General features: G+C 57.0%; 1 protein-coding gene across 1 annotated transcript in view; it reads left to right on the forward strand.

Moving 5' to 3' along the window:
- Positions 1-18349, forward strand: part of ELL (elongation factor for RNA polymerase II) — an 82345-nt gene that overhangs the window by 38714 nt on the left and 25282 nt on the right. Inside the window, exon 2 of the mRNA XM_065917402.1 lies at positions 11844-11891. Within this exon, the coding sequence (XP_065773474.1) occupies positions 11844-11891 (48 nt within the window). The remainder of the gene's footprint in view (positions 1-11843; positions 11892-18349) is intronic.

Raw genomic sequence — 18349 nt, forward strand, 5'->3', positions numbered from 1 at the left:
TCCCATCTCTTGAAGAATTTTCGACAGTTTGTTGTGATCCACCAGTCAAAAGTTTTAGCATAAAGTCAGCTGCATAAGGACCCCCAGTAGATGTCCAAGTTTTAACCCCTGGAACCTGTGGATTTGGTCTTACATGAAAAAAGGACTTTGCAGTTGAGAAAATGTTAAGGATTCTTAAGCCGATTCACAGTTATAGAGAACACACTAGTGGTTACCAGTGAGGAGAGGGAATGAGGAGAGGCAGATAGGGATAGGGGATTTTATAAAAAGGGTTGTTACGGGATTATATGAAATCATGTATATAAAACTTCTGAAAATTGTGAAGCACTGTTGAATTTAAAGACTCATTCAGTTTCAGTTGTTAAGTGGTGTCCAACTCTTTGTGAACCCACGGACTGCAGCCTGCCAGGCTCCTCTGTTCTCCACTGTCTCTTAAAAGTTTGCTCAAATTCATTCAGTAAAGAGCTTTACAAAGTTAAAAAAGATATGATACAAGTAAATCTGTGTTTAGATGCCAAAAAAAGCCAGGAAAAAAAGTTTTTTTAAAGTTAAGCGTTCAGAGATGGGATTTCCCAGGATCCTTGGGCGCTAAATCTGATCACAAGTGCTCTTTCGAGAGTAGAGAGGGATTTGAGGCAAGCAGAAGAAGAGGAGGTGATGGGGCCCTAAGACTGCAGTGTCCAGAGGCCACGGACGCCTGCGGCCGTCAGAGTCGGACGAGTCAGGGACGGCACTTCCACTGGAGTGCTCAATCGGGGTGCAGCCCTGCTGGTGACAGCCCGACTTCATCCTTCGGGACCCAGGGAGTAAACGGGTTTCTCTTGGTCTAAACCATCACCTTTGTTGTGACTGGTTCCATAGCCACAGAAAACTAATACAGTGTGATCCCATTTATGTGACCATGTGGAAAAGATCCACCCGTAGGGCCAGGACACAGATTGGAGGTCGCTGGGGGTGAGGGGAGGGTTAGAGTCCAGGTGGGCCCGTGGAAATTCCAGCAGAAATGAAGGTGGACTGTCCAGTGCTGGCTGTTTATTTGCTCATCCAAGAAGAGCAAAACAGAAATGCACGGCAGGGTGTCAGGGCCAGTTATAGGTGACTTACATCTGTTTTCCTAATCCTTAAGATGTCTTAAAATTTTTTTCCCTAAGCTTTCTGTGTACTTCGGTGACACATATTTTGACACAAACATTTGTTTGCTGGCAACCAACATGGGTCCTGATTTACACCTAGCTTCTGGCCAGAATCCCTTTTTTCTTGCCTTAGGTGTCCCTTCACTTAATGATGAATGTTGTGCCCTCCTCCTGGCTAAAGGGAGGAGCTGCTGAGAGCCCTGGTGCTGGCCTGCCACTCCCCTGATCTCTGCCCTCAGACAGGAAGGGTAGAATCTGTGTGTCCACTCAGGTTTCCCAGCCTGGCCCCGAGCTGGCCTCGTCCACCGCACTGAGCTGGGGCTGCATCCCAGACCTTTCTTCCTGCCTGTGGTTCACAGAAAGGCCCCCCTCTTGGTCCCCGACACCACAGTCTAAACTCTCCACGGCCTTGCCATCCCCTTGGAACCTGCCAGGAAGCCACAGGAAGGATTCCTGAAAGGCGTTTCCCAATCGTCTCTGCTTTACTGGAAATGGGTGGGTGGGGTGGTGGGCAGTTGCCAGGAGGTCAGCAGCCAGGCCTTTTCTCAGGACTTAACCTCCCCCTTTGCTGGCCACACACTGCCCAGGGGAAGGGGCATCCCAGCTCCGAAGAATCAGCTCATGGACTTCTTTGTGCTTCACAGAATTGGAAGGACAAACCCTTCAAGGAGAGGCAGCAGCCTTCACCTTCATCACTTCGTGCAGGCACCTCTGAGTTACGAGGGCCTCAGGCCACAGGGAAGGTGCGGCTTGGGCACGGTTAGCGCCCCCGGTGGGTAGTGGAGGACGCGGAGGGCGGTGTTGGGCACCGCTCCCCACGCTCGTCAGCGCTGCGCGTCCTGCCGCTGTGTGGGGATCTGCCCTTACCGCAGCGGTCCTTCCGCCTCGCCCCCTTTCTCCCTGAGGGCACACTGGTCTGTGCTCGCAAACAGGACCTGCCCCTGTCCGCTGTGTGTACCTTGGTGAGGGGCGGGGGCGGGTCTTGTAAACCTTTCACCTGGGAGTGTTCTTGGGTTGGTGGGACAGAGCTGAGATTAACAACTGCCCTCTGGCTGTGATTCAGTCGCACCCTCTGAGCTCTGACCTGTCTTTGCAGCTTTGCCCGGTGCCCTCCTCATCTCCCCATTTTTTGGTTTCTTTGGTTTTGATAGTACATCCTAAGAACAATCCCAGGTGTCTTTTCATTTCACCCGTGGCTTTTTTCAGCCACTGTGTTGCATATGAAGAGATACAGACGTGTGTGTTTTAGACATCGCCTCTGTGCAGCTCCCTGAGAGCACCCTTGCTGGGACTAGTTCAAGTAGTGTCCTCACAGAGCCCCTCTGGACCTTCCCGTCTAGTCCTGCTCTTCCTTCCCTGGGGGCGCCCATCTGCTGAAGACACTAGCTCATTGGTCCCCTGGAATTTCCCGCCCTGTGCTCTGCCAGTCGCCGTCCTCGTTGCCTTCCGCCCGGCTGGCTCAGGGCTTCTCGGCCTTGGCTCCACTGACGTCTGGGCTGGGCGACGCGGTGGAGGGGCCGCCCTGTGCCCTGTCGTCTGTTGGGCAGGGTCTTCTGTCAGATGCTAGGAGCAGCGCCCCGTCACCAAGTGGCGACATCCAAACATGTCTCTGAACATGGCCAGTGTCCCTGGGGCAGAGTCTCCCCGTGAGACCCACACGTGTAAGTGGATGCCTTACCCACTGCGCTTCCTGCACACTGGTCGCTGGACCTGGAGGTGGATTTCTTAAGCCACTTCCTGTTGCTTCACCCTCGAAGCTGCCTTCATGGGGAGAGGAGGGGATTTCAGCCATCGAGTTCCTCCTCACTGTCTCCTTGCCCCATCTTAGGCGAGGGGAGTCTAAGGCCAGTGCTCACACCTCCCCACCCCGCTGGGCCCACTGGTTTCCCTGCCCGGCACTGTCCTCTACCCGCCCAGTGTTTTTTTACATCCATCAACATCTTTATTACATGGGTTTCTTCATCCCAGTCGTACGGAGTGGCCTGGGTGCCGAGTGACCTCGGGGTGTGGACACCCCCTCCTGCCGTGTGGAGGCCTTCCCACTGCTCACCCCTGCCAGGCCTCCCGACTTAGCCCTGGCTCTCAGCCACACTTTGGCACGCGGAGTCCCGCTGGCCCCAGGAAGCTCCTGGGTTCATCCCCCCTGCACTGCTAATGGGAAGTGGTTCCTGCCACTCGGGGTGCTGACAGGCCCCATGTGGGTTGGCGCCTGCTGCTCAGATGGTGCCCCGTTGGACAGCCTGACCCCAGAGGGGTGTGTGGCCTGTGAGCCTGCAGCAAGTGATGTGAGCCCTCAGAGGGTCTGAGGAGACTCGGGTGCCGCGTGTAAGGCTGCCAACCTGAGGCGTAGCCCGTGCAGGTACCGAGAGAGAGAGGCATGGAGACGGGCAGCGTTGAGCCTGGGCCGGTCTGTCGCGGGATCACACGACCTGCCCGCTTGCTGGTCACAGTCTGGGGCTGCCCCGAAAGCTGCCCCAGGGAGACAGGGAGATGAGCGGTCCTGGCCCACAGTCCTGTGGGGGGTGACAAGGTGGCACTGACCCCGCGCGCTGTCAGCCCCCGTGGCAGGAAGAAAAGGGCCATGTTTGCCTGGGGAGCCCCTGTGCTCGGGGCCAGGCCAGGCTGGCTGCGTCTGGAGGGTGAGCCCGATGCACACCGCTGAGGCTGGCTCTGCCTGCTTCCTCAGAGGAACCTGGTGGTACATTGACCTTCCGGGGAGCACGAGCCCGGGGGCACCCTGTCCCCCCCTCGCGGCTGTGCTCCACACTATGCCTCCTCAGCCGTGGCCGCGGTCTTTGCCCCCCTTGCTGCCTGCCCAGCACCTCAGCTGTGTCTCCTTATGCCGTGCGCGCTGTGCCCTTAGCCTCAAGGCTTGGGCAGTACCCCTTGAGCGCAGGAACAGGAAAATGATCCACTTAGGCCGAAGTGTCGCATTCAGCGTGTCCAGCAGGCAAATGTTCGAGTCTGTCTGCTCTGCACCCCCGAGCCGACCGAGGTACAGGGAGATCAGGGTCAGCTCTGGCACCTGGAGACCCCGCCCTCCATTGACCTCTGGCCGTGGGTCAGATGGTGTCAGGACCCTGGGACAGTCGCTGCCATCCCCTCAGACCCCCATCCTTGCACCCGGTTGCCACCCATTCAGTGCTGCACCTGCCAATCCCGCACGTCATTATTGTTATTTACACCTTAACCTGTCGTGCCTTTTACAGAAGCATCATGAGAAAGAAGTCTTTCGTGTTCATACATGCTCACCATAACCCAGCCTTCTTCATCCTCTCTGCAGATCTGCCTGCCCATCTGGTGTCACTATTCGTTCTTCTTAACGAGCTTCCAGAACCTTCCTCATAGTGCAGAGCTGCTGCAAGCAGGTTCTTTTCCCCGTTGTCTGAACCAGCCTTGATGCTACCTTCTCTTTGCACTGTATGTGGGGCATTAGGCTGCGGTCGTCTTCCCTCCTAGTTGGCAGATGTCTTCCGTGGTCTCTGAGCTTGTTTCTGGCACTCGACCTTGTGAGTTCTATCTTCGCTTCCCCGACTGTGACCCGCAGTCAGCTGCTGCGCTGACTGGCGGGGCGTGTTGCCATGGGGCTGTTTGTTTTCCTGCTGGCGTTCTGTAGGTCTGTGGGTTTATAGTCTTTGTCACCTTTGGAGGTTTGAGGCCATTATTTTTTCGGATACCGTGCCCTTGGGATTTCAGTTCACTAGTACTGTCCAGCAGTTAACCAAGGCTTTGTTCCTTTTCTTAATAGATTTGTTCCTGTGTGATTCATTTTGGATACATTTCTGTTGCCTTGTCATCAGATTCACTAACCTTTTCTTCCACAGTGTCTAATATTAATCCCACTCAGTACTCCAAGATATTGCATTTCTCAACTCAAGAAGTTCTGTGTGACTCTCCTCTGATACTTTGTATTCTTCTTTGCATCAGTTCAAGTTTCCCTTTAAGCTTGCGAGGATTTTAAATTTAGAATAGTTGCTCTAAAGTGAAACGCTTGTCTGATAATGCCATCTTCTCTGTTCTTTCTGGGTCTGTTTCCATTCATTGACTGATGCTTCTCTTGGGTTAAGGGTCACATTTTTCTACAGCTTCCCACGTCTGAAGGCTTTTGGTTTGGGATACTGAGTGTTGTAGAGTCCATGGGATCGTGTGCTGGATTTGGTTGTCTTTTCTTAGAGACTGACAGTTCTTCTGGCTGCTGACAGGCAATTTGATTAGCAATGGGTCAGCTGATACTGGGGAAGCTTGCTTTTGAAATTCCTTAGTAAGAGGAATGAGAGAAGCCCTTAAATGAGGGCTTGTTTAGCTCCACCACTGAACGGGGCTCAGGGAGGACTCCTCTGGGCTGGCTGTGAATGGCAGCCCCTGCCCCCCAGGCTTGGGGCCCCATCTCAGAGAGAGTCCTGAAGCCTTCCTCTGCAGCAGCTCAGGCCCCGTGCTGGTGCCAGGAGCAGTCTCTGCATCATCTCTCTTCACGGGCCTCTGCCTGCACTTATGGTTCTGTCAGACTTCGCAGCCCACAGTCCAGAGGCTTCTCTAGGCAGTGAGCCCAGCGGCCTCGAGAGGCTCCCTTGGCCCTTCCCGTCTTTCAGGCCTTTCTGGCCTGTGCCGCCCGTGTTCACTTTGAGATCGTGGTTGTGTGTTCTGTCCAGCACCCTAGCTGTCACCGGTGGATGGCTTGTGTGGCCCTGACATGGGTGCCTACTTGGGAAGAAGCCGAGAAGATTCAACAGGAGCTGCTGTCTGTCTGTTTGCTCTTCATCCATCCAGTGAATATCTCTTGGACTTGGGTGGCCCATCGTGGCCTCCCTGGGGTGGAAAGGCCTGCCTCTTGGAGTGCGTCACTGACCTAAACACAAATCTCCAGATAAGAGGTTGGAGGTGACTGCAGCTGTGTCCTCCTGGGGTCAGCTTCCAAGTCTTCCTCTGAGGAAAGGAGGCTGCGAGTGTGTGTACCATCCCTGCAGAGAACCTTGGAAGGTGGCAGGTGGAGCTGGCTCCTGGCCCTGTGTGGGTTTGGGCTAGTCCTTTGACCTTTTCTGCTGCTTGAGGTTTGTGATAGAGTTTAGCGATAACAAGCCTAAAATGCAGCTCTCAGCCTGGCCCACAGGCTGCGCTCCCGGGAGCCATGTGCCCTGGTCCCGGGTTGCACCCCCGCCAGGACGGTTCTGGGGGTTTGAGCCTTCACCGGCCGTGGAGGCATAAGTCCAGGGACGTGCAGTCGGGCTGTTCTTAGGGGTCCGAGGCCTTTGGCTCTCAGCGTCTCCTGCCGTAGGAGTCTGGAGCTCATGGGCCTGAAGCCTTGAGGCTGCTCTGCCCAGGCTTTCCGAAGCCTTCAGGAGCAGCCAGCGTCAGATGTGCACCCGCTACAAGAAGAGCTGCAGCCACCCCTGCCCCCACTGGCCCAGTGGCCAGTGCTGGGGTCAGGCCCAGGCCTGTGCTGGTGGAGTCTGTCCTAGGCATACCCAGTGGACACCCAGCAGCCTCCCATGTGAGAGTCCTGTTGGCACCTGCTGCAGCTTACTGGTTGGCGCAGGAAGAAAGCCAGGTGGTTCCGTCATGCCTGGTGTAACAGCGGAGGGAGGAAATGGGACCACGTTCCCAGGGGCTGGGAGCCCGCGCTGACAGTGTGACCGACCCATATGGCAGAGGGGACCATGGCGCTTGGGGTTCCCCTTAGCCTACCTGCCCCACTTGGAACGTGACTCAGGGAAGGGAGAAAACTGGCAAGTTATCACACAACCAGCTTCTTTCTAGTAGGTTCTTGGAGGTAACAGGGCTGGATGCACTTTGAGGCATTCAGATGAAGTGTGTTTGCTTTACAGTAAATATCTGTAAACTTTGGTTTGAAAAAATAAAAGCCGGGAACTTCCCTGATGGTCCAGTGGCTAAGACTGTGCTTCCAGTGCGGGGGACCTGGGTTCACCTCTTGGTCAGGGAACTCGATGTGTCACATGCCGCAGCGAAGATGGGAGATCCTGAGTGCTGCAGCGGAGACCCAGTGCAGGCAAGCAAATATACTCAAGAAAAGTAAGGCGAAAACTTACTTTGATCTAAAACAGATCTCCCCCCCCCCCAAAAAAAAAACCAGATCCCCATCTTCACAGCAAAATAGTATGTGCCAAAGGCCACTTTGGTCGATGTTGAAGACACACAAGTAGTTTTAGTACATTTTAGAACTCTGCAGAAAATTCTCTTTTCTTGTAACAATTTTAATGTTGTTGTGCTTCATTAAAATGTCATTGGGCCTCCGAGCTTGAGAGTCTGTGACAGGTGGGATGATGACATGTCGGTGCGAAGGACACTCCAAAAGCGGAGACTCCTGCAACGCCCCGGCCAGCGCCAGCGTTTCCTCCTGGAAACCTGGTTGGGGGATGGGGGGCCACAGTGGTGACCAGGCAGCTTACTGACAGGCGCCCCGGGTGGGAAGGTCTACACACAAGGTCACGGCTATCGCCCCTAAGCCTGAGGAGAACCTGTGGCGAGGACTGCACCCGGCAGCGGCAGCACTAACCCCAGTGCTGAGGGTGGGCCCTCTGGTGCCGGCCCATGTGTCTCTGATGCTGTTGGCCGCCGCCTGTTGAGCAGCAAGGGCTGAGTGCCGTTAGGACGCACCTCAGGAGGGGAAATGCCCTGGTGGACCAGTGGTGTGAACGCCACACGTCCACTGCTGAGGGCCCAGCTGCCGCCGATCAGTCAGTCAGCGAACAGACAAGCACATACCTCAGGGGAATTCCGTCGGGTGGTCGTGACGTGAAAACGTCACGCTCTCACTGCCGGAAGTGTGGCTTCCATCTTCGGTCAGGGAGCTAGGATCCCACAAGCCTCGGGGCACGGCTCCAAAAAAAGAACATACCTCAGTCATTGACCAGGTGTTACTGACTCCTTTTGTTCTAAGATCTTCCAAGTGGGGCTCCTGTCCTCTCTGCCTGCACAGGGGCTGGTGTAATTTAGGGTTTCGTGTGGTGTCTGTTTTGCTAATGACTGTAGACAGGTGACTTGTGTCTGGGGGTCACTCATGTGTGTGTTTGCGTATGCACGATGGTATGAGTGAATTGCTCTGTTGTGGACAGGACTGACCTGGCCTGGTCCTCCTGCCGGCGGGAGGAGACACTGCGAGAACCCATGTGGCCCAGAGCCTGGTTCTGCGATGAAAGTTAGGCGACACACACTGCCGACCAGCCCTCTTGGCATCGCGGTCCTTTTAGCTTGAGCTTTTAGCCTTGGCCAACTTCCCCACAGTATAAAATCTTATTCACAGGGCGCTTAGTGAATGACCAGGACTTCATAAGAAAGTGATCTTCTAAATAACCTGCTTGGCAACTAGTAAACAAGTTAAATGCCTCACTAGATGCCGGAGGGAGCGTGTGAGCCACTCTAGGCACAGGTGGGGCTGCCTTGGTAGAGCCCCTTCTTCAGGGGGTGCACCCTTCTTAGTTCTTCTCCTTCTCGTCCCTAAATCTGGGCTTGCATCAACACTGTCGTCGTGGTGCCTGTCCCCCAAGCTCCTGCAATGCAGCCTTGCTGCCGTGAGCCCCGGACTGAGTTCTGCATGAAGGGGTCTGGGCTGAGGGCGTGAGAACCAGGTGCTGCGAGCCCTTTGCTTCTGTGGCACCCGTGTCTCTGCTCCAAGTTTGCACCTGCCGTTCCCCACCAAGAGCACCCTGCCTTCTTGGCTCTTAGGGTCAGGTGATGTCGGTGGAGAGCTCCGTAAGGACGGTGGGCACGCAGCTTTCCTTCGGCACTGTCTTTGCTGCCCTTGCGTGTCCTGCTGTCTCCCTTCCGTCAACTGTACATCACTGTTGACTGAGACTGGGTAGCAGACGAGTCTCCCCGCTGCCTGTTCAGTAACTCTCTGTATGCTCAGGTGATGTTCCCCAAAGCCCCTGAGGCTTTGGAGTGTTCTCGTGGTCTTTTACAACCCATGGAAGTTACACCCATTTTAGGCGTTGAGTCAGAGTGTTAACTCCACCCGAGAAGTTCCCTCCAGCCCACCTGCAGCCACTCCCCTCTTCAGGCACTCACAGTTCTGCGCTCTCATTAGTTTGGCCTTTTCTGAAAATTTATACAGGTGGAGTCATCCATTGTACAATGTTGTATATTGGGCTTCTCTCATTTAGCTGGTGACTTTAGGGTTCGTCTATGTCGTGTCTATTGGGAGTTCATTTCTTTTTATTTCTAGGTAGTATTTTGTTTCTCTACCAACTTACGGGCATTTGGGTTTTTGGCTGTCCTTTGAATGTTGTTGTTTAGTCACTAAGCCCTATCTGACTCTTCGCCACCTCATGGGCTGTAGCCCACCAGGCTTTTCTGTCCATGGGATTTCCCGGGCAAGAATACTGGGGTGGGTTGCCATTTCCTTCTCCTAGGGGATCTTCCCGACCCAGAGGTTGAACCTGGGTCTCCTACTTTGGCAGGTGGATTCTCTACTGCTGAGGCACCAGGGAAGTAAAGAGTGTTTCTGCTGTGCACACTTGTGTGTGTGTTCGTGCATTCCTGTGTTTCCATTTTTCTTGGGTACATCCCTAGGAGTTGGAATTGGTGGGTCACATGATAACTGTTTAGAGAAACCATGAGGGGACTCCTCAATGGCTCCGTGGTTAAGAATCTGCCTTACTGTGCAGGGGCTGTGGGTTCCATCCCTGGTCAGGGAACTAAGATTCCACATGCTGTGGAACAGCTACGCCTATGTGTCACAAGTGCTGAGACCATGTATCCCAGCTAGAGAGTCTGTGCACTGCGGCAGAGATCCTGTGTGCTGCAGCTAGGCCCTGACACAGCCAAGTTAGTTGATATTAAAATACCTGCTGGACTTTTCTACAGGACCTTGTATGCTCCCACCAGTAAGGGATGAGGGTTCTGGGGTGTCGTCTTTTTTCTTTTAGCTATTCCGGTAGGTACCTGCGTAGTCTGCACTGCACTGGTGAGAAATGGCTTCTCCCGTGCTTACTGGCCACCTGCAGATCTTCCTTTGGGCCTCTGTCTTTAAGCTGGTTCCAAGCAAAGGCTGCTTAAATGTTGTGTCTCCAAGGGCCCAGCCAGACGGGCCCCTCGGTGCTGCCCCTCTAAGTCTGTGAACTGCATTCCAGGCAGCAGTCTCACCATGGCTGGGGGCAGGTTGTCTGGCCTCGAGCCTGCCGTGAAGGGAGCCTGGCCCCTGGCTCAGCAGCGCAGTAGCCCTTGCCCCTGCAGGGCCTGGAGGCCATCCTGTATCTGCCCACCTGGCAGTGAGGCGTGATGTGCTTTAGAAGCGTGGTCCAGTGGTCAAGACTCCATCTTCCAGTGCACAGTGCATGGGTTCGACCCTCACTGCAGGGGGCACGGGTCAGAGACTAAGGTCCAAAAAGTAAAATACATCCTTATATTCTTTCTCAAATTAAAAAAAAATAAATTTAAAAAATGTTTTCCGTCTTTCTCAAATTAAAAAAAAAAAGGGTGGCTGGCTTCTGGGATGTCTGATTCCGTGGAGGTGAGTGCCGGAGCTTGCTGTGACCACTCAGGTCTGCTCCGGGTGCCTGAGTGAAGTCCTTGGAGACTCTTGGCTAAAGGGGAGGCGCCTGTAAGCCGAGCGGGGTGCAAGTGTGGCCCCCGTGGTCCCGGTTGGCTGAGCGCTGTCTGCCTCACCTGTGGACAGCCGCCCGGCGGTCTGACAGGGTCACAGGCACTGAGAGGCCAGCCCGTGCACTGGTTGGCTCTCCCCCTGTGTGTGCGGCTGTTCTGCCCGCCCCGGGCCGCCGGCGGGCCTGACGTGGTGGGCGCAGAGCAGACAGGTAGCCCCTGCAGACTGGTCCTGGGGTCCAGGTGGGGGAGCTGGTGCGGAGGCCTGAGAGGCGGGCTCTGCTGGAGGCGGGTGAGCCCAAGATCTGGGCTGCCACGTGGAGAAAAGCTGAGGAGAACCACAGGCCCAGCGGCTGATTTGGGCCCTGTGGGTTTGAGGATGGAGGGAGGGGGTCGTTGTGACGAACCAGCACCACCCTGTGGGGTGGGGTCTGCTACACAGAAAGTAGGTGCCAAGGGCCCGGGATAAATGAGAAAGAGATGTGTGACCCTCCATCTGGATCCGTGTTCTTTCTGAAATTCCAGCAGAAGGCTGATCTCCGAATAGCTAAAGCTTAAATTAGAGTTTTTTGGTGTATTTTTTTCCTGTGACATTTGGAAATTCTGCCGCCCCAAGCACAGGGACGAGCTGCTCTGAAGCTGTGATGTGGAGCCGGGCAGGCGTGGGGCTCTGTCCCGTCAGGGCCTTGGGGTGGGGGGCGTCGCCTCATCAGCCGGCCACCTGGCGGGTGGCGCTCACCCGCGCAGTTCCGCTCCTCCTGGAGTGCCCCCAGGCAAGGCGGGATGGCCTGGGCTGGTGCCGCTGCGCGGGAGGATGGTGACAGGCTGCGCGTTGCCTCTCGTGTACCTTCAACCCTGGCCCCCGGGCCATCTGAGGAGCTTATTGACCTGTCAAAACCCTGCTCTGGAGACTTTTCCTTCAACAAGTGCAGTTTCTTCTTTTCACCCCCTCCTGAAAACACTGTCTTTATCCTGCTCCTTGTGTGACTGGGAAGTGAGTCTTTGGATTTCCAGATATCTTTTTCAGACTAAACTTTTTATTTAGCTGATTAACAATGTGGGGTTATTTCAGGTGAACAGTGAAGGGACTCAGCCATACATAAACAGATGTTCCAGATATCTTCATTGACATTTTCCCGTTTTGCTTTTTTGCAGGATTCTGTTTCACTGAGACCTTCGATCCGATTTCAGGGAAGTCAAGGGGTGAGTCTTTTTTTGATCTTAATCATACTTATTTAGAATTGTGGCTTGCTGGGAGCCCGCTGGGAGCAGTGTTTCGGCCCCATCGCCCCTGTGCCAGGCAGGGCCTGCTGCTGAGCCACGCTCTGCCTCTGGTCCTCTCCAGGCTGGCCCTGTGGCTGCGGCCACATCAGCGGGCCCTCTGTGGGCGGAAGGCAGCTCCTCTGTCCCGCAGCTCCTGAGCTTCCCACTTCCTGTCATTGCCAAACTCCTGTTCTGACTTGATCTTTGTGCTGATCAGAAACCATGCCCCGCCCCCCACCCCAGCCCAAGTGAACCTGGGCGTGTGCCCGCCCCCAAGGGCGGGGCGCTTCTGTCGGTGGGCCTGGACCACAAGTATTTAACTTTTTAGTACCGGGAAGTATAGAAACTCAGTACTCCAGTTTTTTCGTGGAAGATACTTGATCATAAATGACCATCTTACGGAAGAATTGAGGAATGGGAGAAAGGGCGGGTTGTCCATAAGCCTTGCCACCCAGGTCCTAGGACCCCCATATCATCCACCCACTAAAGATGCTTTGGAACACTTTAGTTTTTTTCCTAGTTTTTATTGCAAGTCTTTTTTTTTTTTTCTTTATGTCTGAAGAGTTGCCACACGCGTCTAAGTCAGTTTCCACCTGACAGCCTGCTGGCTTCTTACAGAATTGGGGAGATCTGTATATTTTGCCCCAGGCAGGGTGCTCCAGAGAGATGAAGCCTTGAGGAGATACATGTCTGCAAGTGAGTGCGGATACAGCGATACCAAGAGATGTATTGCAAGACATTGACTCACGGGGCTGTGGGGCTGATGAGTCTGAATTCCATGAGGCAAGCAGGAGCTGGCCCTGAGGTTCATGGGCAAGCTTCTTCCTTATCAGGGACGCCTCAGTTTCCCTCTTAAGGCCTTCCGCTGGTTGTGTGAGGCAGACCCAGACCTGGTCATGGGTTCACCGCACCTACAGAGGAGCTTTAGAGCACACCCAGGTTACCTCTCATGGAGTCACTAGGGGCTGAGGCCTGGCCCGGGGATCACCAGCACACCAAGAGCAGTCAGGCTCAGTGAGAGGCCCATAAAGGCCCCAGGGCATGTGCCCTGCCCCATGCCTTCTCTGGGCTCCCTATGCCTTCTTTGGCCCTGGCCGCCTGCTTCTGCTTGATCTTCCCCAGAGCTGTTTCCGCAAGGGGCAGGGCCCGCTGGGCTTGCTGCCAGACTGGCCCAGTGGCGCCCTCTTGTGGCCCGTGGTCACAGTGTGCCCCCAGCAGCTGTGGGAACACGAGGAAGCCAGGGCACAGATTGCTGTTCTTTTTATCCATGAGCAGTGCTTTCTAGTCAGCAAGACACCACTGGGGTGCTCACAGAAGCGCCGTGAGGGTCTCCTGGGCTTTGCATTGTGTCGCCCAAACCCCTGTGCCAAACTTAAGCGCCACATCCATTCAAGAAAGGGTCCCTGCCTCTGAGTTGAGAATCCCACATTTTTTCCTTCTGGGGATTCTCATGTGTCATGGACTACCTAGAAGGTTCTGAGGGTGTGGAGGCCGTGTGCTGCAGCCAGGAGCAAGCCAGGCCGTGAGTCTCCACTAAGAGGCTCTTCCCCGGGTGGGACCCTGTGAGGACTGGAGGAGGCCTGTGGCACGGGGCTGCTGTTCTTTCCCAGTTTGCTGCGAAGGACCAGGCGCGCGGCCTGCCCCTGGTGATCTCTGGGCCTTGTCCTTCTCCTGGGTGTTGATAGAACGTGACCGTTCCTCCCCGCCGGGTGTGAGAGGCCTGGCCTGGGGCCAGGTGCAGAGCAGATGCTGTCGTGGCCAGGCACGACTGCGTGGCCACTCAGAGCAGTGGGGGAGGAGGCAAGGCCCTTGCTGTCAACTCCCGATTCTCCTGGCTGTACCCTCCAGCCTCGAGGCTGGAAACAGCAGGAGGCGGGCGGGTGGACGGCCCAGCTCGTTCAGCACTCCTGGTGCCTGTGCTGACTCCATGTTCTGGACCCCGAGCAGGCTGGCAGGACCTGCTTCCCAGAGGCCCATGAAGCTGGTGCGCTGAAGATTGAGACCCTCTTTGCTCCTTAGCTCAGGGGCCTCGGCCAGGTCATCTCCCTCTGGCTGCTGGCCTCCCCACCCAGGAGAGCAGCCGTGCACCTCAGGGCTGGGTGCCTTAGGAGGGAGCCTTCCTGGTGGCACGTGGCTGTGACTCTGCACTCCCAATGCAGGGGGCCTGGGTTCCATCCCTGGTCGGAGAACTAAATCCTATGTGCCTCAGCTAAGAGCTTGCATGTCGCAAGTGAAGATCCCACCTGCCGCAACGCACATCAAAGATCCCAGGTGCCACAGCTGGGCCTGTGAGACCCTGCGCAGCCAACAAAATAAACCATGGCTCAAGGAGAAGCAGAGTCCCCCTGCAGTCCAGAACACGCTCAGTCGGTTCCTGGCGCTCGTCCCCCCCGATGTGAATGCAGCCCAGCTGGCAGAGGGTCTCAGTGTCCCCCAGCTCCTGGGGTGGGAGTCAGGTCCGGCCCGGCCGCTTCCCCACCCGTGCAGGGAGTGCCACGAGGTCTGGCCGTGGTGGTGGGCAGCCAGGCCCTGGTGTTGGCTGGTTCCTGGGGGTGACTACGGCAGCCTGTAGCATGTCCAGCATTGGGGCATAGTCACTGGAGCAAAACGCTCGCCTTTGTTTCATCTGCCATGTCTGTGTGAGTTCTCTGCTCTCTCTCAGACACTGGGGTGGCTGCCCTGGGCCCCTCTGCCATCAGGGGTCACCTCTCAGCTCTCAATTGCTGACAGCTGGTGAAGCATCAGCTTCCCGAGGGGAAGAGACAACCCCCTCACTGGCTGGGCCCACCCCAGAAGTCTTCAGTTGATGAAGAAAGAAAGGGAGGTGGGATTGGTGTCCAGGGCTGTGTAAGGCATTTCTGTGTGCTGCAGCGGGAACCCAAAGGCAGTTTCTAGAACGAGGTGTGATGGCCCTGGTCAGAGGCCGTGACCAGTGTCTGTCTGCAGTCCAGATGCCGGCTCTGCGCGAGTTCTTAGGGTCAGCCCGAGCTTGAGCCAGGGCTGCCGGTTGCTGCATGGCGGGAATGACTTGGAAGCCTAGGAAGTGGTGGGCGGGAGGCTGTGTGCGCACCCTCTCCCTGTCCACAGTGCGAGGGGGCAGCTCTTGAAAGGAAGTAGGTGCTCAGAACACCCCCTGGGTTTGGGGCTGAGGACCTGAGGGTCTTCCAGTGGGCGGAAGAGGCTGCTTTGCTATGGGAAGGCCATCCATGGTGTGTGTGGTCACTTGTCCAATGCTGGGACTCCATGGGCTGTAGCCTAGCGGCTTTTCTGTCAGTGGGATTTCCTGGGCAAGAATCATAGAGTGGGTTGCCATCGCCTCCTCCAGAGGATCTTCCCGACCATGCAGCCGTGCAGCAGTAATTCTTGATCCAAAAGATGTTTTATGCTGAGGGTTCTCTGAAAATAAAGGTAATAAAGCAAGCGTTCCCTGAAAATCCTCTGGCCAGAGTCTAGCTCAGCAATGTTTGGTTCCTGTGTGCCCCTGTTTGGTCTTGCTCTCTCCTGAAGAGGATGCCAAGTGCGTCCCCTGCCGTTTCTTTGTGCCCACAGCCTGCTGGGGTTTTCATTTGTCTCACTGAAGCCCCCACTTGGACTGCAGACAAGTGGGGTTAGGGCTGCCAGCTTGACTTGGGACAAATTTCAAAGGGGCTTGACCTACCCACGGTGGAACCAGCACCCTCCTCGGGAGGATTGGATTGGACGTCAGCCCCTTGGGTCGTCCAGGTGGGACACGGCTGTTTGGAGGTCCAGGTCTGCCTGTGCATCTCCGCACTGAGGCACATCCATGAGTCTGTGGCACCTTGCTCGGCCTCCTCATACCAGGAGTTGCGGCTGACACCAGATGCACTAAACCTGCCCTGCTCAGGCCTGCTGCAGGCCCCGTGGTGGCCCCTGGGGGAGCCAGGGCTCGGTCCAGAACGCGGAGCGGAGGCCGAGTTTGAGAACGCGTGTCGCGCTCTCTGCCATCACAGAGAAAGCCGGGCATCCTGGGTCATTTGTGCCCAGCGGGCTGGTTTCCCTCACTGGTTCCCGGGACTGGTAGCCATTAACCAGCATCGTAACAGCGCATTAACCAGAGGATTCCGTGCGCTCTGGTGCCAGAGAGCTGGGGAGGGGCTGGGGCTTCAGGACTGCTGTGGCAGGCCCCACCAGGCCTTCCCCCGCCCGCTGTCTTGCGGCCCCAGTGGCTACACAGACCTGCCTCTGAGCTCTGGGCTGTGCCCCCCCGCTTGAGGATTTTGAAAGGGTTGATACATACCTGTGTGGAAAAGGTCCTCACTGGGCTAAAGGGTCACAGGGAATGGTCCCCCACGCCCCTGCCCAAACAGGCGCACGGTTTTGTCGGGACGTAGGCTGTACCCCTCTCCTATCCTCTCCCCAACGGGGGCTGTGGCAGGCAGTCACGGCAGCCGCTGCCCTCTGAGCAGTCAGAGATGGAAAAATGTCGCCGGGGGAGGCCGGGTCTCCGCCAGAGCCAGCACGTGGTGAGGGAGAGGCTCAGGGTCGGGCGTGGGGAGGGGCCGCGTGTCAGGGCTCAGGCTCCGTCAGAAGCGCTTTTGGTTTTGCTGACATCATGGTGCACACTCTTCCCGCCACATTCTGGGTCACTGCGTCAGTGTGTCCCTGCCTGTGGTACCTGGGGGGCCTCTCCCGCGGTGACCCTCAGACGAGTCTGGGTGCTGGGTGTCTGGTTATGTCCGTGATAGAGAACGAAGGTCGCGTCTGCAGAGGAGTGTGTGCGGACAGTGCAACGCTGCACGGGGACTCCAGTGTGCGTGTGTGTACACACAGGTGTTTTCCTGCCCAAGGTGAGTCCTGGCAGGCAGTCCAGGCTTATAGTAGAAACACACTTGCCAAGTGGGAGCTGCTTCATCCCCTCTTTGACCCTTACAGAAACGTGTGTGTGGAGATCAGGGTCTGTGTGGCTGCCCAGGGCTGACCTGGCATGGGCGCCCTGCTGGTCTTCTGCCGCTGGCTGCGTATCCTGACCGGGTCCTCCGCCACCTGCTGCATGGGCAGGAGGATGCTGGAGGGCCAGGAGAGCTCGTGGGGCAGACACCAGCTGTGGGGCGGGGCCGGCGGGGCGGGGAGCTGGAGGCGGCATGATTGGCAGCCCGAGGTCGACTGCAGTCCCTGGACAGCCACTGCAGACTGCCCCTCTCCCCCAGGCCAGGCTCTTCCTGTCCCGAGCGGCTGGGCCCGGGGGCCGCTCTGTGACGCCTTGGCTCTCCCTGTGTGAGGAGGGAGCGTCTCCGTGGAGCAGAGACTGGCTGTGCGTGACGGGGCTTCCGCAGCACTTGGAGCCAGTCCTGGGCTGCGTGCCCTCCCAGCTCCCCTCAAGGGTCTCCACACCCCGCCGAGGGCTGGACAGGGCAGCAGCTTCTCTTGCGGTGGCCGGGCCTGCGTGTCCTTGATCACACAGACTCGACTCAGACAGGCCGAGCTGGCTGCGTTGGCATGTGACAGCCGGGCACGGGGCAGGAGGCGTTCAGCCCAGGGTCGCGTGCTGCTGTCCTCACGTCACCTCAGAGGAGGCGTCCTCGGCTCGGCTTGCGGAGGCGGCACGACAGCCCAGGGACAGCCTGCTACCCGCTGCACCCTGCTGCCGCCCCTTCTTGTCCACCCGTGACTCCTCCTGGTGTGTCTCCCTGACTGTGACAAGCCCGGTGCTCCAGCCCAGGGCAGACCTTAAGGTTGATCTTCTCTGGTGACAGGGCTCTGGAGGCCCTTCCCGGCCCGCCCAGGGGCTGGCAGCTGGAGCATGAGGTTTTCCTGTCTGTGTTTCTCAGCAGCTGCTGGCCGTCGCCCAGGGTGGGCAGGGGGCCAGAGGGTCGACCTGGAATGAAGCGGCCTCTGGGTTTCCTGCCTTGCGCTGAGCCCTGCACCTCAGCCAGGACTAGTGCCATCTGTCTGTCGGCCGGCCAGGCCTTCTGTCTTTCCTCTCCGGCAGCTGTGGCTTTGCCTAGTCAGGCTCCGGTGGTGCCGTCTGCCGTCGGGGTTAGGTGAACCATGTGCACACATCCCATGTCATGGTCGGCGGGGGCAAGTGTTGCCCATCTGTGAGCCCCTCAGGGCCCGCGCCTGTGTGCCTGCCTTCTACCGAGAGACACCCTGGAGGAGGTGGAGAGGGCCTCGCCACATGGGGGTAGGGGGAGTGTGCACCAGGGTATCTCAGCCGGCGTGCCTGGCCCTCTGCTGACACCCACCCGTCTTGTCCCATTTCAGCTTGACGGGTTGTCTCAAGCCTGGTCTGCCCAGCGTGGTGGGGGACTGTCGTGGCCCGGTTGGAGTGGCCCTGCCTCTGGTGTGTGCTGAGAGCTCGTGCTGCTCAGCCTGCAGTACTATTGCTACAGATGCGGGAAGCCGCACCCCCACCCCGCGCCGCTGTGGGGGCCCAG

Source organism: Muntiacus reevesi, chromosome 1 (assembly GCF_963930625.1).
Source record: "Muntiacus reevesi chromosome 1, mMunRee1.1, whole genome shotgun sequence".
Lineage (NCBI taxonomy): Eukaryota > Metazoa > Chordata > Mammalia > Artiodactyla > Cervidae > Muntiacus > Muntiacus reevesi.